Source organism: Pezoporus flaviventris, unplaced genomic scaffold, assembly GCF_033815535.1.
Source record: "Pezoporus flaviventris isolate CSIRO_AGI_PZ_B2104156 unplaced genomic scaffold, CSIRO_AGI_Pfla_v1 ptg000096l, whole genome shotgun sequence".
Classification (NCBI taxonomy): domain Eukaryota; kingdom Metazoa; phylum Chordata; class Aves; order Psittaciformes; family Psittacidae; genus Pezoporus; species Pezoporus flaviventris.
In genome coordinates this window covers 4,970,580-4,997,438 of record NW_026892644.1, presented here as the reverse complement: position 1 = coordinate 4,997,438, position 26,859 = coordinate 4,970,580, and the positions used below count along the sequence as shown (strand labels likewise).

The 26,859-nt window shown below is 38.4% G+C and overlaps 1 protein-coding gene across 5 annotated transcripts in view; it reads right to left on the bottom strand.

The window, feature by feature from the left end:
• Positions 1–26,859, bottom strand: part of LOC133281118 (ankyrin repeat and sterile alpha motif domain-containing protein 1B-like) — a 305,927-nt gene that overhangs the window by 57,702 nt on the left and 221,366 nt on the right. For all 5 annotated transcript variants that reach the window (XR_009747384.1, XM_061476333.1, XM_061476329.1 and 2 more), the window contains one exon: positions 17,690–17,796. Coding sequence is in view for 4 of the 5 variants with exons in the window: in XM_061476333.1 (XP_061332317.1) it covers positions 17,690–17,796 (107 nt within the window). In the remaining variant the exon portion in view is untranslated. The remainder of the gene's footprint in view (positions 1–17,689; positions 17,797–26,859) is intronic.

The following is a 26,859-nucleotide window of genomic DNA, read 5'->3' as shown; positions in this document are numbered from 1 at the left end:
CTGCTCTGAGAAGTCCAGGTGTTCCTTGTGCTGGTGTCCCCAAAGCTGTATGTGGTACTCTAGGTGGGGTTTCACCAGAGTGCAGTAAAGGGGGAGAATCACCTCCCTTGACCTGCTGGCCACACTTCTTTTAATGCAGCCCAGGGTATGACTGCCTTTTGGACTGCAGTGCACATTGCTGGCTCATCCACCAGTGTCCTCAAGCCCTTCTCTGCAGGGCTGCTCCTAATAATTTCATTACCAAGTCTGTACTGATATGGGAGATTGCCCTGACCCAGGTGCAGGACCTTGCACTTGACCTTGTTGAACTGCATGAGGTTCACATGTGCCCACTTCTCAAGCCTTCCAAGGTCCCTCTGGATGGCATCCCTTCTATGCATAAAAGGGATACTTCACTGTCCTTTACTGATCCCTAAAACACTTGAACAATGTGTAACTGACCAATGAGTCCAAAGAGGGAAAAGAGGGAAAGACATTCAGTTTCTGCTAACTTTATCTAAAAATTAAAGTTTCCATTTTGGAAAACAACTGGCTAGCCACTGATATGCAAGGAATGCACTGTGGAGTGATTCACTGATCACTCCATTTTTTAATATCACATTGTAAAGTCATGACAACATATTCTTAATACTAAACAGCAGCATTTCATGTAGCATAGTCTAGCTATGTCACCAATAATACAGTAACTGTCAACCAAAACGTATTAAAATAACCTGTGTAGCTATTGACTGGATCTCATTAAAAAATATTAATTACCATAGACATCAAAATAGTTTGCTTATAATTTTTAAGTATCTTGTCATTAAGCAACAATATTTATAGTTCTGAAGTATAAAAATAAACAAACACATCCAATAAATAAATAAACAAATGCAAAATCAGATTCCTGGCTATGTAAGGCAGATAGTAAACTACATTCTGTTGCCTTCCTCCCTTCGTATCTGCTTTTCCTCCCTGTGAAAATTATTCCAAATCCCCATATTGTATTCAGCTATAGTTCTAATATTGTGACTATTGTGACCTTTATTTTTTTTGTTCACATTCTCTGCTTTATTTACACATTTTTTACTCTTTTGCAAATATTCTTTTATCATTTATCTCAAATACAACACAAAACCAGTAATTAGACTATCATAGATCAGTGTTTTCTACCCATAACTGACTTCTTAGATGTTACAAATACTCACACAAGATGGTATTTTTATAGCAATCCATAAATCACTTGCATATATAATGGCAAGCATAATCTTTTATTATCAGTGAATATAAGAAAAAAAATCCATGCATTTGAGGAAGAATGTTCTCAGAAATTGAGCTATGTAACTTGTCTGCAGCCAAAGCAAGTATTAGCTGTGAAATTTAAAGTCACGTATTGGTCTCATACAGACAGTTCTAGCATACTTATATAGCACTTTGAACTACGCGTCTTGCCAAGTAAACAGGATATGGTTTTAATAATCTTCTGTATAAAGGTAAACTTGTTCTTTTTTTTTGTCTGAGGTGCTGATTATTCCCATAAACATAATGCATTTTCTTCATAACCTGAATTAACAAGGTCAAAATTAATGAGAGGACAAGTTGATATATTCTTAAGGTAGTACTGCCCATACGCAGGCAGATCCAGTCCCAAAATACTATGGAAGGATTCTGCATTTTTGCTATGCAGTTGATTTTCCAAGTGTGTATGTTGGAGTATGAACTGTCAGAGTCCAGTAAGCTGACACTCTAGTACACCATTTCCCTCAGTCACAGGGAAGCCTTCATGCAAATCAGTCCACTTTGTCTGGCACCCTTTTTCCTGATGCTACTGTGACAAGTTTTACCACTAATCCTTTTCCTATACAAGGATACTCTGATTGACAACTAATATTTAGGGGCCTCCCCCTGTCCAAATTCAAGCAGTTCTTTTACTGATACTTTGCAGATTTCTTGTGAGCAAGCTTTTTCTAAATTAACTTTGTGATAAATTCTCTTAAGAGTCCTGGTGAGCAATTGTTGGTCTCTCCTACCTCTAATATCAGGTCCAAAACAGACCAGCGCTACCAACAAATCAGCTAATGAAACTATGCTTCTGATCCAGTGACACAAGATTGTGGGAGACTGTTCAAAAATGTGCAGATGAGGCCCTTAGTGACATGGTTCAGTGGCAGTACTGGGGTAATGGTTGAACTTGATCTTAAAGGTCTTTTTCAACCTAATTGACTCTATGATTCTATGATATAATTTCTAGATTTTGGTACACCTTCTTAAAAGGAAAAGTTACTGAAATGAACAAACTAGAGAAAATATGAGCTATTGATCCCCATTATATGTTAAAGGAATGTTGCAAAGTCACAAAGCTACAAAATACCAGAATGAAGACTTCTCAGCACTGGCTAACCACCGTACAGCCCAGGATCCATATTCTACATGGCATCATACGTGCTGTATAATTACATTTCTGAATAATTCATTATTTCAGTGCAGCGGGATGGATGGTGCTTACAAAATAAGATATCTGGTATTTCTTTTTTTAGTCTTTATCATGCTCTGTGTAGGTCCATGTCTTATATATAGTTTTCCATTGAAGACCTCACCAGTAAGAATGACTCACTTCAGACTTTTTTTAGATGTGAAATAATATTAGACAGCTCCAAAACAGGAATTAATACGTTTTATAAAATTTATTCAAGGCAAGGTGGCATTTTTCTACCCATTGTACTGATAAAGAGTTAAAGTAGGACTAATTAGAATAATAATAAAAAAACCTATTAGTTCTCTGTGCCTAGATGCAGCGATTGTTCTCTTCCATTTCAATAAGCACTTTGTATCTATGTACATACGTATTCAAAGGAAAACTGTAGTCAAATTCCATTTCAGCTGTGAGCACTCACACTTTAGCAAATTCAGTTCTGCTCCTTCTCTTGCACATGTGTATCAAAGGATTTTCAGTGCATCAGTTTTATCAGAAAAAAATGTGGTAACTTGTAGCTAGCCATCCAGGTAAATCAAAAGCCTGAGACACACTGCAAAATGGAAAAATCTGAATAATATAGTACTGCAAAGCATACTGGAGAGACATCTTTCTGCAAGGAGTCAGCTTGAGCCCAGCCAAGCAAACGAGCTCTCACTTGGCACCAGCTCTGTTAGGCCAGATCTGCCTCCCAAAGAGTGACAAGAATATCTTTGTTAAGACTATTATGTTAAATGTCCCTCTGCTTTTTTTCAGGACTCCCTAAAATGTTTTAAGTCAGTAAACTGAGGAAAGAGTAAATAGAGAAAAGGAGACATGGGGAGCAGAAGAAAAGGCCAGCCTGCAGGGATGGTGAGGCATGGAGAGAGCTCAGAAACACAAACGCATTTGGGGGGAGACGGACAGTCACATTGAATCTCAGGACTAAAAAGAAAGGAATAGTGGTACCTGAGTAGATACAGGAGAGACAAGAGGAATCCTAAGAAACAGTTTCTACCATGAGAAGTAATAAAATGCATTACTTGAAGATCAAAGTAATGATAAATTACATATAGCTAGCTCATAACAAGAAAATGTTCCTGATTCATTTGGTTTGGGACATAAAAATATTAATGAGTATTGAATACTTGTTTTGGTTTTCTGCACTACTTTTAGCTTAAGTTCAATCCTTGCCACTGAATTTATTCAGAAATTAACAGAAGATACCCAATGGATTCCTCAAACAATCTGGCTACCTCTGACTCCCAAATGAGAAACTGTGCTTTCCAGCTACACGTACTGTCCTGGGTTCAGCAGTAGCAGTCATGTTTCTCCTTCTTGGTAGCTGGTGCAGTGCTGTGTTTGACTTTCAGCCTGGGAACAGAACTGATAGCGATGTTTTGGTTTGGCCAAGGACTTTGTGAGGCTCATGCTCTGCCAGGGGGAGGGGAAGCCAGGAGGAAGCAGAGACAGGACACCTGACCCAAACTGACCAAAGAGGTATTCCATACCACAGCACGTCATGCCCAGGAGGTAACTGGGAGTTAGCCGGAAGGGCTGGGAGACTGCAGGGTTGGAGGAGGTATCGGTCAGAGCTTGGTCGGGCTTGGGGGGCGAGTTATCGGTCAGCTGGTGTTGAGGTGTTGTATTCTCTTCCCTTGTTATTTCCTTTATCATTATTATCATTGGTGGTAGCAGTAGTGATTTGTGTTATACCTTAGTTACTAAACTGTTCTTATCTCAATCTGTGGGAGTTGCATTCTTTTCGATTCTCCTCTCCGTCCCTCCGGGAGTAGGGGGAGGGAAAGAACAAGCTGGCTGGCTGGGTTTAAACCACAACAGTTCTTTTTTGGCGCCCAACGTGGGGCACGAAGGGTTGAGATAACAACAGATCTGACCGGATTAATAGTCACTCGTCACAATGCTGATTTATTGGGTATCAGAGTTGTTCCTCTTGATCTCACAGCTTCAGAATGTAGTACATTACTTAGAGCCGGTATTTGCTGTGTTAGTGTTTATCAAGTGTGGGGCTTGGGCTAAGGTTCTTGTCTCACTGCGCTTTATGGCAATGGCTTGTAATACGGGCGGGCTCCAGCAGCAAGGCGGGACGGACGTGGCCGTGGACTAGTACCTGGCCGTCCGGCTGCTCTTCACCGGCCTGGCCCTCGCCCTACTCTCCATCTTCGTGAGGCTGCGGGGAGCCGAGGGGGAGCGGCCCTGGGAGCCGGCGGCAGCCGAAGCGGCCCGGGAGAGCGGCCTCGAGGACCAAGCGGCGGCGGGAGCGGGGCCGGAGGCCGCGAGGGGACGGCTGCCGGTGGAGGAGGTCGGGGCGGTCGAGGAGCGGAAGGAGGCGGCTGCTGAGCAGCGGGAGAAGGCGGCGGAAGAGCCGAGCCCCGCGGAGGAGCCGAGCCCCGCGGCCGAGCCCAGCCCCGCGACGGCCGAGAGCATTCCCCGGAAGCCGCCCGCCGAGCCCCAGGAGGATGCAGGAGACCACGCAGCATTTCCCAGCAAGGCAGAGGAGGAAGAGCTGGACTCAGGAAAAGAGAAGGTGGTGGTGGGAGAGCCGGCAAGCACAGCAGCTACACCAGCCCCAGTGACAGGGACAGCAGCATCGTTTGAGAGTTCTGAAGGTTTTGAATGGCCTTTGGGTATCGTTGGGACCTGCCTGCTGATTGTGATGGGGATCAGCATGTTGGCACACACACAGACTGTGTTCTATCCACAACCATTTTGTCTGATCTCAAAAGTTAAGCAGAGTCAGGTTTGGGTCTTGTCTGGGGTTAGACGGCAATGCAGGGAGACCAAGAGATTTTCCCCAAAGCTGGACAGTCATGAGTGGCAGGGTGTGTGGGACAGTATGGGCAAGTATCTAGTCCACTGGGCCCCTCCAGTGCTTTGGAAGCATCGGAGATGGAAGGCAGCTGTATGGAGTCCCCAGCAACAAGCTGCAGAAACTGCTGAAGGGGACAGTGAATTATTTTGAGCCTGGTGGGCCCATGGCACTTCAGGCCATCAGAGCAGAGATGCAACATAGAGATGGACTTATGGTCCACTTATGATGGACTTAGCAATGGACACTATTGCCCAGGTTATTCATGAGTGTGAACACTGCACACAATCTCTCCTGCTCTGGAAGACTGTTACAAGAGATGGAGCCTGACATCATGGACCAGATGGACTCAGCAGCTTTATAGCTGCTGGTCCATGCACTTAGATAAGAGTGATGGTATATTGAAAATGTGGGATCTGAGCATGATGTGAATGGTATGGAATAAGGGGTGGATAATGTCCTGGGTTCAGCAGTAGCAGTCATTTTTCTCCTTCTTGGTAGCTGGTGCAGTGCTGTGTTTTGACTTTCAGCCTGGGAACAGAACTGATAGCGATGTTTTGGTTTGGCCAAGGACTTTGTGAGCCTCATGCTCTGCCAGGGAGGAGGGGAAGCCAGGAGGAAGCAGAGACAGGACACCTGACCCAAACTGACCAAAGAGGTATTCCATACCACAGCACGTCATGCCCAGGATGTAACTGGGAGTTAGCCGGAAGGGCTGGGTGACTGCAGGGTTGGAGGAGGTATCGGTCGGTGCTTGGTCGGGGCTGGGGGGGCGAGTTATCGGTCAGCTGGTGGTGAGGTGTTGTATTCTCTTCCCTTGTTATTTCCTTTATCATTATTATCATTGGTGGTAGCAGTAGTGATTTGTGTTATACCTTAGTTACTAAACTGTTCTTATCTCAACCTGTGGGAGTTGCATTCTTTTCGATTCTCCTCTCCGTCCCTCCGGGAGTGGGGGAGGGAAAGAAGGGGGGGAGTGAGTGAACGAGTTACCTGACTGGTTTTAAACCACAACAGGTACTTAGAAACCTATACTATCAAAGAACAGACACAAGCAGATAATTGGCCACAAGATAGCTCTTAATATACAAATATTCTTCCAGGATCCTCTCTTGATTTCATGTATGTGGGTCAGCAATATACATAACCTCCTAGCCAGATAATTAAGGGAATAGAGAAGTTCTTCCCCAAGCTCATAATCCAAATCAAAGGCTGACCTCAGAAAATACTCTTAGATATATTGTCCTATGCATTCTCCATAGACCAGGTTTCTTCTGCACGTGCTAGCAAGTGTTTATTTTCTCTTTCCCCAGGTCTCCATTTTTATTGTTCAAGAAGGAAGGAAATTAGCATGCATTTTAAACATATACATGCATGAAGCAAAGTGCTATTATATGCATAGAAGAGCTAAGAGACAGAGAAATCAAACAATACAAGCAGGAACAACAGAATTTGCTGACAAAAAGCCTGATGTTACAAGGAACCAAAGATTTGTCTGTATCTGGGTTCTTTAGCATAATATTCCACTCTTGCTGCATGAAGTTATTTTTCTGGACAGAAAGTGAAGATTTACTATTTCTAAAGGCAATAAAACAAGTACTTAAAAAATCAGAACATCAGGAAATAAAAAGTTCACGGACAGAAAAGACACATTTTCAAATTCCAAGAGAGATGGAAAATGAAATAAAATAACTTGCATTGTCAATTTATAATTCCTTTCTGGCAACAAGAGGGATGCCTAGGGAGTTCAGAGAAGCTAACAGAGCTATAATATTCATACTATATTTAAAAATGGATCAAGGCTAAAAACTAACTCAGTATTGTGCAGTCTTTTATCCTAATGCAGTATAGCTGCTAAGAACTATTATTACTTCATAAATGCCATCTTAACTTACTTCAAGAATTGGGTTTTCTATGTGATTAAAAGGGGAGCTGTTTGGAGAGATCAGACCTGAAGCACTGTAAAAGCTGTTAAATAGTGTGATTACTGAATCTATCAATCATTTCTGAGATTTTAAGAGCTGTAACCAGCTGCACATGTATTTGTTTTTAGCATGAGCTGCAAGATTCCAGTGAATAAGATGCAGATTTTTCCAACTTTCTTTCTAATTGCAAAGGGGGGTTGTGCACAGAGGGCCACTCTTTACCAGTTCATGGCTGCTAACCAGGCAGAGAAAATACTGTTTAGGATTTATATTGGAAAGGTCATTTGATAAGTGTTTATCCAGTATACTTTTATTCATGATATTACAGGTTTTAATATTTAAACTGACTGTTAGCACTGGTATCCACAGTAACCTTATCCCTCCACATCTGCCACCTGGGCAAATAATTTGGTTTTTATATTTCAAAACTTCCATCTAGATCTAGCCTTTGGATCAAAAAGTTTTCAAAGAATTATCATACACTCAAAGACATTCAACACAAACTAGAGCAGGGATGGTACATCTTGCAAATTTAACCTACTGCTGTTCCCACCAGCAAAGTTATTAAATAATTCAGTTTCAGCTAATTCAATAAAACACTGTATAACACTAATAAACGTCTGAAACATGAGATTTCAGCTAAATCATGCATTGTATGTACAACAAGTGTATACACCCTCAGTTTCATCACTACTAACCAGTCTAAAACAAATATAGTGCATTGTTGCATGGAGATTTTAACCCATATGCACAGTAATTGGAGCTTAATGAGGGACAGCAAAAGATACAGCATATAATACATTCCATAGTGAATAAAATGTTTGAAATGTTTAATGTAGTGTTTTAAAGTCTACATAAGTTAATTAGTTGGGTAGTAAAGTAGTATTTGTATTACCTGCTTTCCTGAAAATATATTTCAGTCAGGAGAGGACTAGGAACAAGACTAAAGACCAGGTGTGAAATTCTTTGTGTGATACTGGATTTACAATTAATAAAAGATTATGTTAATTTAATTAGTTATTCTTATTTGAAATAAAATCATAGTTAAGACAAGGTAGTTTCCTTTGTCTGCATTGGGCCTTTACCTTATTTTCAGCAGTTGAAGAATGTATTTTTTTTTTTCCCATTGAAAGTCAAGAACATCAAACTTTCTTAGAACTGAATCTGTGCTTAGACCCATGTGAAACACTCAGGCAAAGTTTTTGGAGGTGACCACTGATGCACAGTGCTAGCTAAAAAATTATGAGAAAAGTGTTTCTAAAAGAACATATTCATTTTTAATTGTCTAAAGTTATCACTGAAGTGCTATTCTTTTATCTTTTCTAACTAACTCTTTATAGTCCAGTTTCTAAAATCCAAATGGAAACAAGAAGCCTGTTTGGATGTATAAATACTTTAGAGTGATAAAATAATTCTAATATTCCAGATTAACAGTACTAGACAACTGTGAATTACTGCTGAATGAGAAGAGTTTAGAGGTCCCACAACTGTTTTAAATAAGTTGTAAAATCATCAAGCAATGTAACTTTAGAAAGATAAAGTTTTATTTTTTAACTGCTAGTTCTTTGAAGTATGTGCTTCTGCATACTCATATCTCAGTACACTGAATGAGGAAGGATTTGGAGGGAAAAAATTAGTATAGAAACCTGTGGTTAAAGACTGTATCATAACACATATGAATGTGAGGGATGAACTGAGGTTTGGCAGGTACTGTAACTCTCCAATTCTTTATTCCTGAGCATCTTGATTAATTTCTTTTTTGTGGAATTTGTGTATGTTTGTTATTACAAAGGTTAAAACTGATGCTGGGGTGTTGGTACCACAAAAATGTATTGGCATGGTGTATGGGAGAAGGAAACTTTTTTTCCCCAACATGTAGGAAATAAGATCTCTAAACAGAAAGAAAATTGAAGTGCCGAGGAAATTTAGAGGCAGTCAGACGTTCTGCACCAGAAATGGCTTACTTGCATGGCAGTTCTGGTATTAAAAGGTAGCTGAAGTTTTACCAGCAAAATTAAGCTTGTCTCCCATGTTGAAATTTTAATTGCCTTTGATGGAAGGAAAGCTTCTCATCTATGTGGTGAGAGGCACAATGTGTTATATAATACATCTGTTTCTTTACTGTTTTTTCTTAAATACTGAAATGCAGTTACTTCATTTAGCTTTATTCTCTTCCCATTACATCCCATTGTGACGTTCTGTTCACTCCCCCATCTTCTCCCCACCAGACTCAGTACCGGTGACAGTAACTATCTGTTGCTACCAGCAACACTATCCATATCCTTTTTGAATAAGGCATCAGTTGTAAGGTGAAAGGCTGGTCAGGACACTGGAAATCTATGCTGAGGATCAATCCTGTGATGAGAAATAGATGTTGGCAGTATATTTGTATTTTATTTGTCTTCTAATAATTCATTAATTCTCCAGGAGTTCTCAAAGATGATTGCTAAAGGATCTCATATATCCTCTTCAGTGTCTTAAGACTCTTCATCAAACATCACCTAACCTAGATGATTCAGATACTGTAATTAACCAAGTACTCTTTTATCTGCTTGCAGCATGATAGTGCTGTCTCTCCCCCCACCCCCTCCCAATATCTCAATGGCCTTCATTTAACACCACATTTCACTGTTTCTTGTACTTTGTTCTCTATGCTAAAACTGAGTTTTCTCTGTCTTCTAGCAATGGTCAGAACTTTCTTAAAATTGTTGCAACAAGTCCAGAGGAGGGCCACGAGGATGATCAGGGGACTGGAGCACGTCCCGTTTGAAGACAGGCTGAGAAAGTTGGGGCTGTTCAGCCTGGAGAAGAGAAGGCTGCGTGGAGACCTCATAGCAGCCTTCCAGTATCTGAAGGGGGCCTATAGGGATGCTGGGGATGGACTCTTCATTAGGGACTGTAGTGATAGGACAAGGGGTAATGGGTTAAAACTTAAACAGGGGAAGTTTAGATTGGATATAAGGAGGAAATTCTTTCCTGTTAGGTGGTGAGGCACTGGAATGGGTTGCCCAGGGAGGCTGTGAATGCTCCATCCCTGGCAGTGTTCAAGACCAGGTTGGACGAGGCCTTGGGTGATATGGTTTAGTGTGAGGTGTCCCTGCCCATGGCAGGGGGGTTGGAACTTGATGATCTTAAGGTCCTTTCCAACCCTAACTATTCTATGATTCTATGTTCCCTTTTAGCTACAGCATATTGATAAAACTTTCCTAAGTGTAGTTTGCTCACATACTTAAAATGTCATTTTCTCTCCAGTTTTTTTCCCTGCCTCTATTTTGGTTATTTATCTATTATTTCATTATGTATTCTCTATTTTATTTTTTTTCAGTGTTTTTTAATCTGCATTAATACTTTTTCATGTATCTACCCAAGTTTCTCTTACATCATCCAGATTTCCTTCATAAAAGGTAACATGTTCAAGAATCTTATGTTTATTTCCAGTTATCTGTTAGTACCCATAATCTTTACCTGATAACTCCTTCAGAATCCCACACTGTAATTATCTGTAATTAAGATTCTCTCTACTGCTTTGCCCTTCAAACATCTTTAACTTAGTCAGGGAAGTCTGTCATTGTTTGAGATTAATTTACCAGATTTCATTTAATTGCTCCTTGTCAGACAGTGTTGTTCTAAAACAGTAATATAAACAACTGTATACTGTGTTCCTTTTAAAATCCTTTTATGATCTTTTTTTTTTTTTTTTTTTTATTAAGAAGTATTCCCATATGAAATAACTAAGAATGAGCTGCAACCTTCTATTACATACAGGCCACTAGTTTTAAGTCTACCATTGCCTTCCATTGCAAAGGTTTCCCTTATTTACCCACAATGTAAATAGAATTATCAATTGATTGTCCTTTGAATCTTTAGTTTTTCACTCTGAGGAGTAAAAACTTCATAATTTTTGCCTCCCTTAACCTTCAAAGTTTCTGTGATTTTTAATGACCTTTACATATTGTCAGATTTTCTAAGAGCTAAGCAGGATTTTAGGTCAAGCGCAACATTGAACGTTAACATTTAACATATTTGTAGAACAGATGGGACTAATTCCAGTCCTCAAGTACCATACTCACAGATATGTACCATGAAATTTAGTGGTGACTGTACATGCAATGGCTTTCAACATCCGGATATGGCCCTCTGCTCTTAGTGAGGGTAAGACTGAGCCCAATACATTGATATGTACATTGGACAAGCTCTTCCTCTCAGACTATTGCAGAGTGAGCTTCCCAAAGAGGCCCATATACTCTAGATGTCACTAAATCTGAATGGCAGAGGTGAGTGGAAGGACATTCCACTGCATATACTGGCACTTGGATTGTCTACCAAGTGTACAGCCTGGAAGTCCTGTCTTGTGTGCCTTGCATGTACAACCTTGTATGAAGCATTTAAATAGAGATGACCAAATATTCCAGAAGAACTAGAGAAACCCTCACCTAAAGGCTAACTTAGCAGAACCTAGCAGACAGGCAGACAGGCCTATCCCAGATTTTATACTAAGAATCCTTACTAGAATGAGAAAGAGCCTCAGGGCTGGATATTCTGAGAGAGGAGAAACAGCTTTAATAAAAATACTTTGTGCTTCCTTTTGGTGAACCCTGTATGGATTCTAGCCCAAATTGAGGCATCAAAATTTTTGTGTCGACATGAGAGCTTAAGGAGACCTAGTAAAAAAAGCAATACAGCCTAGACAGTGATTCAGCTGACCAGATGAATCTACTTTAATTTATCCTAAATAGGTACCCTAATAGTTACTTCACCAGTCAGCTAAATTGTATCCTATGCTCCATTTGCTGTAATGGCTGATAAGGTGCTTCACCTAGTTGCCCACAGATACTAATTTAGTCATTTGGGATGTGCAAATGTACATTGCCTGGAATCCAACTAAAGCCCCAGATGGGTATGGGTTTTCCATGGATCCTGTATCCTATATTATAGGCCTAAACAGATGTCTCAGACATATAAAGTGATTTCCAATATATGGACAACTGAAATGAGTCCTAAAGATCTACTGACTGGTATGCATTTTAACTCTAATTCTCCCCCACTCTATGATCTGCTAACATATTGCAAGAGTTGGCCTGCCTCAGAAGCTGCAAAGGCTTACTGAGGTGAAGAACAGGAAGACTCGGAAGAGTGACAAAGAGTAACAAAGAGCCGCTTTTCTCAGGGAAGAAGCCACAGCTGCACAGGCACTGAGAAGAGTTCCACAGTTTTAGTGTCAAGTTTTGTACATCTGCAATAAAAGTACAAGCAAGTTCTGGGGTTTGACAGTGATGTTCAGATAAGGGGGTTGAAACTCATAGTTCCGGGCATATATTCTAAGATTTTACTTGATGTACAGAAAATCTTAAACCACAGTTTATTCCAGCATCAGTGGGACCCGCATATTACTCACAGCCAGTTTTAAGGTTGTGTTAAATGGTTTTCTCTAGTATGCTTTAAGCATATTAGGTGTTGGCTTTTGAAAGTCACTAAAGTCACTACAGAATAGAGCCCTTGTCAAACATTGGCTTCCTTTTCATCATCTGCAGCACGGCCTATTTAAGAAAGGTGTTGGCAGACTGATTTGCTCTTCCAAGCTTTCGTCTGATGTCCAAATCGCCTATCTCTGCATCAGGTATTTTTGGATAAAAGCTCTGGTGGTCTCTGCAACTGCAGGACTTGAAGCCAATGCACATAGAGAAACTCTTTCAGGTTCATTTCACTCTAAAGAAGCAAAATTGTTTCTGTCCTTTATACTTGATAAAGAGTTTAAGATCCTCCAGAGGGATTAAAGGCAAGAAGAATTACTGGGTATTCCAGGACAGCAAATCCCAGGAATGACACCTGAGGGAGGATAGTCTCCAGATAAACTTCAGTTGATTTAATAAACCTCCAGACCTAGTGAAAAAATGAATGGAAAGAAAAAAAGAAAGAAAGAGAGAGAGGAAAGGAGAAAGAAAAGTTAAAAGTTAACTCAAACTAAATCCAAAACAGGCACCTAAAGGGAACTGAGAAGGTAGCCATGTCTAGCACTGTGAAACTATGTAAACACTTCTGCAGGTAAGTTCAAAGGATGAATACAATTACAGAAAATTATTAGAAGGATAAGAATGCGTATGCAAATAAGACAGTAGGTGGAAACTCAAGTCATCTATATTCTCAAGCTCTGCGTGACCTACAACATTTAAGATTCATTTCGGCTGCGTAAGCATCAGGACCCTAGAGCCATCTGAGGTGCTCAGCGGTATCCCACCTGGACTCTGGTTGCTGATCATGAAGTGTCTGACTCTTTCTGGTCCTCAGTAATATCTGTCAGCCCTGTCCGGATCTTCTGGATTCCCTATCCAATTGGTACTCCAGTATCCAATATCTCAATTGGTACTAGATACCTATGTTTAAGCAAGTAATTCATCTGCTAAACACTAAGTTAGTAGATATTTTAAGAACTAGTGCCCTTTATCTCAAATATATAAGCAGCTTTAAATTCCAAGCTGCAGTCACTCTATAATTCAGTTTCCCAACAGTGAAAAAAAAAATAGAATTTAGAAAAAAACTTAGGCAATGCTTAGATCGTCAGGCAATACAAGCCATTTAAGTACTTGAAGGGGTACAGGCGCATGTCTGTAAATTCACAGCAGCCATAAAAGTCAAATGTCTTATGCCAGTTCAAGTTATTAACTGTTATTAATGACCAATATTTTGGAATGTCAAAAATTATAATAAAATGGTTCATATTTTTCTGTTTAGTCATTTCAGTTGCCTGGTCCCTATTTCTTTCATACAGTGTTTTATGAATCCTTTAAAGAGATATTATCTTCACTAAATTGCAATCTTAAGCAAGTGATAAAATTTCAGAATATCTTAAATGATTAGAACAACCTAGAAATATGCTGCCCTTAATCAGAACCAGTCCCCACTGGGCAATGATTTGATTGAACTTCTTTTATCCCTGTGAATCCAGAATTGAGTCTTTGATGAAGCTCCAGAGTTGTATAAAGCTGCATGCAAGTATCTAGCAACCTCGTACACTTGTATATTTACATGTTACTCTGCAATTTAACTACTTTTCTCAGCATACTAAGTTATGTAGGCCTGAGAGTCTGCATAAAGATTATACCTTAACCCAGAGATATCCGTGGGACCTACGCATCAAAAAGATGTTCACTGATTCATTAGGTTTCCTTATTTTTTATATGTAGCTTATGTACTGCAACTTATGACTGACCTAATTGTTTCTTGTGCTTTAGAATTAATTTGACTGCAAAACTGCCTTCATATTATGAAACTGCAATATCATCTGCATCTTCAAATATAGAAAATCTCTGCACAAAGTCACTACAAATTTTTACATTTGCAGGACACTGCAGCCTATTACACAACAAATTATCAGTTATTAATGATTGCTTATATATATATATATATTCAGGTATGATTCTACTCCTACAAGCACACATGAACCAAATTCTGGGATTGAATCTGTCTTGGGCCTACTAAATGTTATGGAAGTGTCATTCCTGCACATCACTAATAGTAGGCAGGAATTGCACTTGCTATGTGTGCAAATATGTGTAGAAATAGTTTGTGAAAACGCAACTTATTTTTTTAATACTGTATTTCAAGATATTTTAAAAGCATATATATGGCTGAACAATGGAAAAATATTCATACTGCAAAGTTTAAGAAACAGGCTGTTTCTTGCTATAAAGTCCCCACACTTCAGTTAACAAACAAATCTTCCTATCCTATTTCAAAGTACAGTCTAGTGAATAATTTTCCAAAGTACAGTAATGCCCAAGGGGGACTAAAAAAAGAGTTAATTTCTATTATCTAATGAATGACTAACCATTAAATCTTTTTATCTGAAAGCCACCTTTGTATTAGAATGCTGATTTAATTAATAGTATTTTGCTTTGAGAGTAGTATAAATAGGATATATTTGTTCTCATATGTATATTATTCCATGGACATTAATTATGATATTGTGATATTCCTTCTCCTGTTCTGAACATCTAGTAAGACATGTACTACTAAATCATACTTAATAGGAGTGTGATGGTTGTTGCTTAGGCAACAGAATGAATAAATGCAGGTCAGAATGTGCTTCCAGAAAAACAAAAGCAGGAATATGGTACTGAATATAGAAGAAATATGTCTAAATGATTTTTACTGCATTGAACTATTAAGAGTTCTTCAGTGCAAAGCAACTAACCTATCTGAAACACTTAAGATTGTAAAATATAACTTAATATATAAACCACTTTAATAAAGGCAAAGCAGTTTTCTCATATTAAGGAAGGCTACATCACATTTAAGTTTGGAATAATCTAAATTTTAATCCTAGAATAGCAGGTCTTTATTCTGTCATTTTCCTATATACTTTCCAAGTTTAATTTTCTCTTCAACATTTTGGCTAGAATGGAAAACACTTTCAAAAAACAGTAATTTAAATTTTCAGAAGAAGCTTTCCTTACATAATACTGTTACATTCAAAAGAACATTATTAAAAAAAATTGATGCTTTCTGATCATTTTTGTTTCTAATAAAATATGAGAACTATTCAAATTCTGGTACAAACAAAACTTGAAATATGTAACAGCATGACGAACAGCTTGACATCAATAAATTAGGAATTCTTACATACTGAAAATATAAACTTTTAATCATTAGGGTTTTTCCAGCTTTTTACTTAATCATTGGACATAAGAGTCTAACCTTCCACTCACATGTGTATACTACCCCAACTAATATTAAAATTTATCCTGTATTTTACCTGCAACATATTTTTGAAGAAAAAGCACTTCAGAAAAGGCTTAAATTAAAAGAAGCAGAAAACATTATCCAACACACATGTATGCAGGCATAACTAAATCTATCTAATACCTGAAAAGTTTGATCTGGGTACTATGTCACAGAATCTCGCATATAATTTGTATGTTTACATAAGTATGCTAATAAGAGACATAGGAAATTAAAGTCTTATCAATTCCCCTGGAGCATGGTTCAGGCTCCTCCAGAGTCAGAGGACAAAAATAAAGCCCTCCCTAGGGCAGTTTATTTGGCTCCTCTGGTGCTCATAATTTACCTGTGGTAAGTGTACCCCTCTGCATTTGTCATGCCACCTACAGCCTCTTGTGAACAATTTCCTTCTGTGATCTTTTTAAGACTAAACGATCATCTACTTATGTAACTAACACTACAACATATATAAGAATCTGTAGTTCCAATGTGGGAAACTGCAGCTTGAAAGGCATTTTTGTTTTTATTTTTTACATTGCTGCACTGACAGCACACCCTTTCAGCTTTGTTTTCAAGACTATTTAAAGGTGAAGATTCTGTTGACTTTTATTGATATAAGCAGAAGATCACATGGCAGCCATGTAAAAACAGAAAGAAACCTCTACACTATTATAATGTGGAAATGGCAGAGATCTGTGCCTTAATTTTCCAATCAGTAACTCAAAGGCACATAATGATGTTGGCCAAAGGAATTAAATAGGAAAACACAACTATTGATGATTTTACAGTTGTAATATTCTTACTGTTTCACTTCTGTTTCTTATATGCCAGGTGTAAGTTATGCAGAGTTAGAACTGTTCCAATATATACATGGTTACTAAAAATATCTTAAAAGGGACTCATTAATATTATTTTAAGCTCTGATACCTTATAGGAAATGGAGTCAGGATTTTTGCAAGGGGTTCAAGTAGTGGGAGTAATGAAGCAGGTAGAAAAGTGATTATATAACAATCTTACAAGTAAGCTTCTCTACTGTCAATATTCATTTCAATGGGAAGTTTGTGCATGACAGGTCTCTGTTACTTTACACCACATGTTAATACTGTATATCCTGAAGTACATAAAATTTTATTTCATTCATATGTTCCTGATAAATGTCTAGCGTTAAAACATGAAAATGGAGCTATTAAAATGAATGCATTACTTTTCCACACAGGGCATAAGTTTCAACAAGTGAATCCCATAGCCTGATTTTTGAAGATGAAAAAACATTTAGCTAAGATATCAAGAATCACTTGTGTAGACAGCAGACTTCATTAAATAATTTTCTATTATTTAACTACCTCTGAATGCAAGAATAGCATTGCATGTTACTTTATTATTATTACAATGATCTTAATGTTTAAATAAAAGTAATAATGTGATGTATTGCAGATAGGGGGGTTTACAGCTTTTACATGCTGTGAAAATCCTGCAATAGATTAAAAGAACTGTGCATTTTTCTTTTTTAATCTGAAAATTGGTGAGAGGGAGAAAAAAACCTTAATATGCAGTTTTGCTTTTACCATATTTCTGGCTAGAATATTTTGTAACATGTACAATTTGGAAGTTTATACAAGGACAGTCTATATATTCTTAATTTAGCTAGACATAGAAAAGTGAAATACTATACAGATCTTCCTAGTGCAATGCAGAATTATTCTAAGGTTTCTATGAGCACAAAAGACACAGACAAAAAAGGCAGCTACAGTGTATATACACAGATATGCACAGACAATATCTTACCATAAATTGCACATTGTCAAATCCATTAGCCAGCAAGTGGTTTTCATACTGAGGTAGCCCAATATTTTCCAACCATTGTCCCACTGTCTGGACAGGGCATCGGGGTCCTGTAGGAGGGTGAAGAGGGAGGCGTTTAAGCAATGAATAACCATCCACTGGATAATAGCGGTAGTCCTGGGCTGAGAGGTGGCATTGCCACATCGTGTTCCTGGAAAAGTTGGTATCAAAGGAGCCCGCCAGCTTGACAGATTAATGTTTTCAGCAAGCAGAAAAGTCAGAAGTAAAACATAGTTTACAGGGCAGTATATAGCACAAGATCTGATCGTAGCTCTACATTTCTTAGTTATTAATCTTTACTACAGATCAGCACGTCATAGAGCAGGAAAAAAAAAAAAAAAAAGAAAGGCACATCAAGCTGTCAGCGAAGCTGTTCTCCGTTATATGTGATTGTTGGAATACTCCACAATGAGCAATGCACTGCCAGCAGCAAGAATTCTTTTTATCAAGTACTCCTACACTCATCAGTATGCAGCTCCATGATTCTTGCTCCCCCTCGCTCACTCCCCATCATTACCCAGCCTAGGCTACACCTCGCATTTTCAATAATAGCCATCAGATAAGGCAGATTTTTTTTTTTGTCTGCAAGCTGTAAGCCTGCTGCTGCTGCTTCCTCCTACACACCCATCCAAGCGTCAATCTTGAATGATGAGAGCAGTCAAAACAAATGCAGAAAATAGCGAGACTCAAAAGCAACCTAGAGCACTTAAATCTGAATAGAATCTTCATACCAGTTACGCTTTACATATCTGTTTGTTGTAGATTTTTACGTTTTACAAGACATTCAGAACTGCAATATATAAATCATAGCCAATGGCGTGGTTTACTATGCCTTCCCCTTCCCCCTTTTAATACAAGATAGGTAGTGGTCTGCTTTTCTGCTTATATAAGAGCAAACCCCTTTAATGAATCGATAATGAATACATTTTACAGCTTCTCTCCTGTAGTATGGCAAAAGACATAAACGGCACAACAATTTTAGTCAAAGTAATTAGATTATCTGCATGATTTCTTCAACCATAAAATATTATAAGACACAAGAAAACCTTCAAGCCAACATATCATAATTCAATTTGAAAAGGTCACCATTTCAAATGAATAACTAGCTAAATAAAATTTTAAGTTTGTGGAATTTTTGAAAAAAAATGTGAATGATAGCAGGCAGACATACAAGATTTGCATGATATCTAGGGTGGAAGCATATTTTATCAACTATAACAGGAAAAATATTAAAATGAAAGTGAAGTTCATTTTCTGCACAAGAAGCCAGATACCTCACAATGTATTCTCTCAACGCTCCATTTTTCAGACAGTTTCTCTAAGGCTGGAAATACTTTACACCTTTATTCTAAGGGGAATGTTTAGTAATCTTTTGCTTTTCATAACTGGATTAAAGGACTAAAAAAAAATAAAGGCAGAAAATTGATATATTCAGGGTCCATTGTGAATCTCAGGCAATGATCATCTCTAAGGGGCACTGAATTCCAGGCATAAGGAAATTACAGATACCTGTCAAGGACATCATTTGGGATTGATGATACTATGGCAGAAAACTGTTTCACTGAAATCCAAACCTACAGCCTGACTGATAAGGTATAATGCAAAGTCTTTGCTATTGACATGCAGAGGCTCCCTAAGCAGTTGCAGAACAGACTTTTAACTTTGCTGGATATTTAAAATTAACAATATTAAAAGAGTTTTAACTCCAGCCTGACTAGAGTTTGGACTAAAACCTGTTAACTTTTGCTCTGGTATTGCTGCTTGGATTTGTGGAACATCTCTGAAGTCCATAATGAATTTGTAGAATAATTCTAGTTGAGCCATAAAAAATCTTTCATGTAGTTGGAAAGTTGCCCAAGATAGATCTGTAGGAGATCTTACATTACTCCAGTTCTTCTCATTCATTTGCTACATTACCACATGAAATGTGAAAGGTTCATTAGGCCTATTAAAAAAATTCTGAAGGCTTCTCTGGCACAGGTAAATCTGTAGTTGCTGAAGACGCATTTAGGAGTTTTCTCAAGTATTTAATAACATTATCACGTGAATATTTGCAATATGGACAATTTATCTACAGTCTGAACAAATAGCTAAATGTATTTCAAACAGATTAATGGATAATTCATTTTTTCTCAGAGGAAGGAGCTATACCAAATTGATAGAAATCTAGGTCTCATGGAGATACAAATGCATTTGTTCACATCTGTCTGTAAATCTTCCCTATTTTGCAGAGCTTTTTCCACTGTGAATCATATATTTGTACACAGATGGAGCATAATCCCTTCAGGGTTGTGCCCAGTATGTAGCAAGGCTGTAAGGAGGAGGGTAGGCTATGTTGTGATGAAATACAGTGGACTTCCGTTAAGTAAGCACATTTGAAAGGCTGGGCAAGCTCTTCAGAGAACAAATTGAGAACAAAATTACCTTAAATTGAGAATTAAATCTTTGTTATTTTTTTTAGTTGGCTGAGAAATCATGAATTTCTTTGAAAAGGATGCCTGAATTTGTCTTCCTCTTTCCCCCATAAGCAGAAGAATTCATATTGGAAAGAAACCCAATGAAGCATAATCCCGCTCTTTGAAAGAATTATGCATGATAGGCCCTTTATTTCTTCTGCATGCATAGACACAAATGTCTCTGCATCTTATGTTCCCAATCAACAAAAATGTTCTGCCTACAAGACACAGCAAATAATCAATATACCAGTTTCATGGTCAAATGCTTCATACTTACCTTACTATAAACAGCATGGAAGTTATGCTGCCAGTGATACGAAGTGTTTGGCTCAATGCCTAGCAACAGTGTAGGCAAAATTCAGTTTTTGAGTGCCTCCCCAGACACATTTCCTCCTGTAGCTGTCGGTACTGCATCTCTCTATGTCCATGGCCCCAGCACTGGATTATTATAGCACTGCTGGTCCCACCGTATACTCTCCTCCAGTTCTGTCCTTTGCCAGTATAACTACATGTCTGAACCCATCAAGACAACATAAGGTTGCTCAGAAAGGGGAAAGAAAACAAGCAGAAACACAGTTTGCTGCCTTGTCCTCATCCCTGACTACTGTCTCATTGCTAAAGTATCCTTTTATCTGCAAGACTTTTTTCCTTCCTTGTTCTACCAAAGGCAGTAGTAAGGCAAAGACAAAGGAAGGCACATGGCCTTAGATTAGATTAACCTAGATTAGATTAGAGACAAATCTTTCATCATGCTAACATGCAGCTCTTCAGATCTCCTTCTTCTTTGCCAATCCAGGAGATTTATCTTAGGGAGGCTGCTTGGACCGTTTTTATGAGCCAGTTCAAGCAGAAACTGGAGCAGATGCTGTTGCTTTGAGACTAGAAGGCTATATCTTCATTTTGCTAGTCCATGATTCAGTGGCAGCCCCACCAGTGTGCTGCTGCAGGCAGTGCCTACTTTGGCTATGCCTAAAGCTGGTCCTGATATTGAAAAACATTGTGCAGGCTGCGTAAGATGTTCTCACCTGCAACATATTCACGTACCACTGTGCTTTCCTATGATTTCAAAGAACATAAATCCCATGATAATCCTTCTGTGGTATCAATACCACAATCAAAAAATATGCACTTATTCTTGCATGGGAAAACTGACGCATAAGTCAGGGATAGCAATACTTGGTTCTTGCTTCTCCAAGGCAAAAGAAGCAGCACATAGAAGTAATGTCTCCAAGAAAAATGCCATCTGGTATGCTATACAGTAAATTCTACAAGATGTCTCATTCCCAGTGAGACTCAGAATATCTTTATTGTGGGGTTTGGAAATGACTGAATCTGTGACATCAAAGATCACATGATTTCAAACATGTTGAAAGGCAGATTTGCTCCAAATGAAAAGGAATTTAAGATCTTTATTTTATTGTCTCTCTTAATAATGCGGATTTTTCTTATAATTTTTTCTTCATTTAGTTTTCAAGTGAGGAAAAGAAAGAAATGCAGTGATTTTTTTTTGTAGAGGAGGTGTTCCCCCAGTCACTGTGAATAAATTATTATAAACCAATTTCTTAGGTCAGTTTGTGTCAAACATCGCTAAACACTTCTGATGTTAAGGAGTCAAACATGGAGGAATTTTTGTAGTTACTGACCAATACATTTCTGAGTGGAGACTATAGCACAATATGAAAAGAATTAATCTTTTAAGTACACTGGCAGCAAGTTTAGCAGAGCTGAAGAAATTGATGCTAGAGTAAGTACTATAAACATTTTTCTTTAATTAAAGCTTTCAGCCTTGTCCAGCACTAAATGGAATATAATTTCCTCTTTGTACTTACGATTTCAGCCAGATAAAAAAGTTATCTCAACACTGTGACAGAACTTGAGCAACAGAGTTAGAATGACTGCACGTTCTAGGGAATAAACTAATCTAAATGTATTCCTGGAGAGGTGACAAGAATAGGTAGGAACAGGATGTTGTATGAGAAAAACTATGTCCAACATCTAGCAGACCAATATCATTAAAAAAAGTTTATTACGAAAGAAATAGTAGTTTCCAAGAAGTGTATGCAAGGTTCTGCTTTACCTCATGCATTTCAGCTATATTACTAGGCTACTCAAAATGCTTAGATTTGAAATTATCTTTTTCATAAAACTCTGAAAAACCTGGATGCCTTACAAAAAATCCGTAATTTCTGTCAGCAGCCTAACTCTTTGGAGGACAATGCCACTTTGTATGACCATGTTTGGTGACGCTGAATATGTGCCTTAAAGTACTTTTAGAGACAGTTTTCCTGGCATATACAAAACCAAACCAAAATCAATAGAAACAGCTTGAATTTAAAGAACACTATCTAGTATCTATAATCTAAAGGTTACATCCTATTGCTTATGTGTGGGCCCAGAACACATAAAAATAATTCTCAGACCATAGCTAATGCAAGCTAAGGGAACAACCTTCATTGACTAGGAAAATCATCCCCATGGTTTGTTCTGATTTTTGTTGACATGGTTTAGGGCGAGGTGTCCCTGCCTATGGCAAGGGGGTTGGAACTAGATGATCTTAAGGTCCTTTCCAACCCAAACCATTCTATGATTCTGTGATTTATTATAACTCTGTGTCCTGGGTTCAGCTGTAACAGTTATCTTTCTTTCTCCTTCCTGTTAGCTGGTGCAGTACTGTGGTTTGGAATTAGTATGAGAATAATTTGACAACACACCAATGTTATAGTTGTTGTTAAGTTGTGCTTACCCTGATCAAGGACTTTTCAGTCTCATGCTCTGACAGTGAGAAGGGCACAAGAAGCCAGGAGGAAGCAGAGACAGGGCACCTGACCCAAACTAGCCAAAGGGCTATTCCATACCACAGCACGCCATGCCCAGTATATAAACTGGGGGGAGTCACCCGGAAGGCCCAGATCACTTGGGTCGGGCTGGGTATTGGTCGGCAGATGGTGGCGAGCAATTGTATTGTGCATCACTTGGGCTTATTGTGCTTTATTTTTCCCTTCCCTTTTCAGTTTTATATTCTCTCCCCTTGTTACTTCCCTTATCATTATTACTATTAGTATTAGTAGTAGTAGGTTTATATTCTAATTCAGTTATTGGACTGTTCTTATCTCAATCCACAGGATTTACATTCTTTTGATTTTCCTCCCCATCCTGCCTTAAGGGGGAAGGAGGGAGTAAGTGAGAGGCTGTGTGGTTCTGTGTTACCAGCTGGGCTTAAACCATGACACTACATTACTACTATGCAAGTACAATAACTGTATCTACAATAACTACAACTACAAAGTGTGTGAAGACAATTCATTTTACTTGACAGATGATTTGTCAAGAGTGAACTGCATTTTGTGAAACTCATTGGACTTTCTACAAGTTTGTGTTTCTGATTGTTGATATATTATTTACCCAGGAACAGCTCAAAGTGCTTCACTCCATCATGAAACATACATCTATTATAGACACTTCAAAGTTAGGGTATTTTTTGTATATAGTCAATTGCTCTGGCAACTTTGATTTAGTCTCCTTCAGAACCCATCCTGTTCAGTGAATAAGGGACAGTTCTCACTAGAAAAATCAAAGATCTGTTTTCTATGTTTCTAGGTCTCAGGACACGTTCTATTCAAGACTGCCACTACTATGATGCTGAGCAATATATATGGTGTATGGTAACATATATCACCATGCAGCAGGATTTCTTGAGCTAAAATTAGTCTTTTTAGATTCTGATTTTGTATTTTAAATGAATACATTTGAGGGATAATTTATGGTTAAAGACAACATAAAAATCAAACTATATTACATAGAATTGTAATAGCCAAGATTTCCTTGGCCTATAGAACATAAATACTAGATGCAACCTACTGAATTGCAAGAATTAGTTAAGAACGGCTGAGGAGCTTCACTGGATCACACCACAGCTTAATCTAGCTTCACCTAGCTTCAGCCATTCACCAACTTCATTGAGTGGCTAGTATAAGAAAGTGTAAGATGGCCATGCAGTGATCCTTTCCTAGCATTTTCCCAGTATCCAGCAATCTGTAGCTCAATGACTTTCTGAAAGAGAAATAGTGTCTTTATGCTTAATAGACCTCCATGGATTTTTCTGCCAGTTTGGTGGGTGATGAAATATACTGAGAGAAAGAGGGTTGCAGGAAGAACTGGATTTGTCTTCTACCCTCCCTCTGTAACTCTTTTCTATGGGAAATGGAGGGAATGTCTCTTTACATTATAGATGTCACCACAAGGGTAAGAGGTTACTGTCACTTTGTATTGCATTTAGGAAAGATACAGTTAAGATGCAATTAGAATTCAGCTGCTTTTTTTTCCCCTTTTCACAAACACTGAAGGAGCTCCTACTGCTGGAGGCAGTGCTGAGCAGGTGGTATGAATGCAAATCCCGGTGGATCACACTATTTTATGAAGTTATTCTACCTTATACAAATTCCTTTGGTAGGACAAGGAGCTTTCAGTTGCCTGCCATTTTTGCAGGAATCATATTCACATGCAAGGGGTAAATGTGTACACCCTTATTCTGGCTTCAGTGAAACAGTAAGATTTTCTGTAAAAAAGGAGTTAGTTTCTTAGAGCAGTTTCTGGGCTTGCTTCAGGAACTTTTACAGGATAATAGTAACACTACACTCACCACCTATGAGTAATCATTTTCACTCTTATCATCTGCAAGAAAACACACCACCAAACTTGAAAATTTACATGACACCATGACCAATCGAAATACTTTATTTAACTCAGTAAAGATTTTAGACTACTGTTAAAAACTAATATCCTAAGTATGTATCTAAGAAAGGCATACCATGTAGTCTTGCTGAAAATGCTATATAAGCCCAATCTTTTATGCTATAATTCCTGGCACCATAAAAACAAATATATGTAATTTCAAATTTCAGCAAATCAAGCAGGAGCGGGTAACAGAGAAATATTTGAAGAAACTGTTCACAAAAGGTTTGAAAGAACACTCAAGGAACAGAGATAGCTCAAGAAGGTAAATACAGCCATTCTTATCTTTGAGCTCATCTCCTTTTACTCTTGGCTAGGCTCCCTTGATGGACCATGGACCAGAGTCATCTCTTAGAGGCCTCTCTGGGGTAGTCAGTGGAGCATGTTACCAGTACCTGGTAACCTCCTGGCACCCCATGGGTGAAGGCACAGCTCACTGCTGTTAGGGAACAACTGCTGCTCTCTGCTCCCTGACAAAAAAGGCAGGTTGTTAATAGAAACTTGCTTTATTACATAAAAATTCTATAACCACCTTCTGTAATATTTATCCTCTACTAACACAGTCTGTGCAAACACCAAAAGAAAACTGCAGCACCTTTCAATGAATAATGAAGACGTTACTTGAGTGGGTGGCATGCTGGCACTGCTCTGGCAACTCACTGGACTGTTTGCATATGGATGAGGTTATATAAGCCGCATTCATCCTGTCTCTGAGCTCCCTCATGCTGACTGCTCGACTCTCACTCTCTCACCTCTGGAGTAGGAACTCTGATCTGCACCCCCCCCCCCCCCCCTCCCCCCCCAGATGGAGCCTAGGATCCTGCTTCAGCGATCTGTGCTGATGCCTACAGACAGTGCAAACAGCTCTCATGCTGTTGTAGTCCTGCATGGCTTTTTGCTGTGGGAATTGGAGTGATAAAAATGTAATTTTCCAGACAAAACTGACAAGCTGTACTCTGGGCACCATTCCTTCTATCATTCCTTTGTCAAGACTAGTGGATCTCAGGAAGAGGTCAAGTGGTTCTACAGGTACAGGTTAGATGAAAACATGTCAGACTAGTTTCACTAGCATCATTAATGTTGTGTGAGATATAATGTTAGTGAGATAATGAATATTTCCCATACTACAAACAAGATCAAAAGTATAGCTGGTTTAAGAAGCAAAACCAATACCTGCAGTTATTGTCTTAAATTCTGGTCTAGGGCTGTTTAACTACATTCCTTGCTATCCGATTGAAAATTTCATGGATTTTGTCTTGCATAAATTTGAGAAGAATGGCTAGTCTCTACTTGAACTCCATATTCATATGCAAATAGGGGGTTTTGTGTACTTACAAGATTATTTATTCTTTGGAATTATGCTCTGTAAAACATTTCAAATAGCCTACCAGAAAAGAGAGTAGCACCAAGTAACTGAGATGATCCATCTCATGCCACAAATAGAAAAACAGCCAAATTGCAGAGTTCATAAAAATTGCTTATCTGAAGTCGTGCATGAACTCATGAATAATCAATATACTTTATGAATAGATACCAGAACAATTCATAACTTTACAACAAGTGCTATTATAAACATTTAATGGGAATTTATATTAGCAGTCAATAATTTAACCTCAGCTAAAGGCAGCTGTGGATAAAAGTAGAAAAAATGTTTTGGGAAGTTTTTGGTATCATGGTTTATGAACTAGGGGTGGTAAATAGTAAATAGCAAATAGTTTTGGAAGGATTTGAAAGCATTCAAATACAATATCTTCCTGAATACAGGGCAATGAAACAAGAAAATACTGGTTCTAGTGTTACGATCTTGGACTCAGGTTAAAGGTCTGGGTTAGAAAGCAAATGAATACACTTTGGTTAGTTCAATATTCTATATCACTTCATTTTCTGTAGGTGGAACTAAAACTAGAAATAATTCTGTGTGCTGTA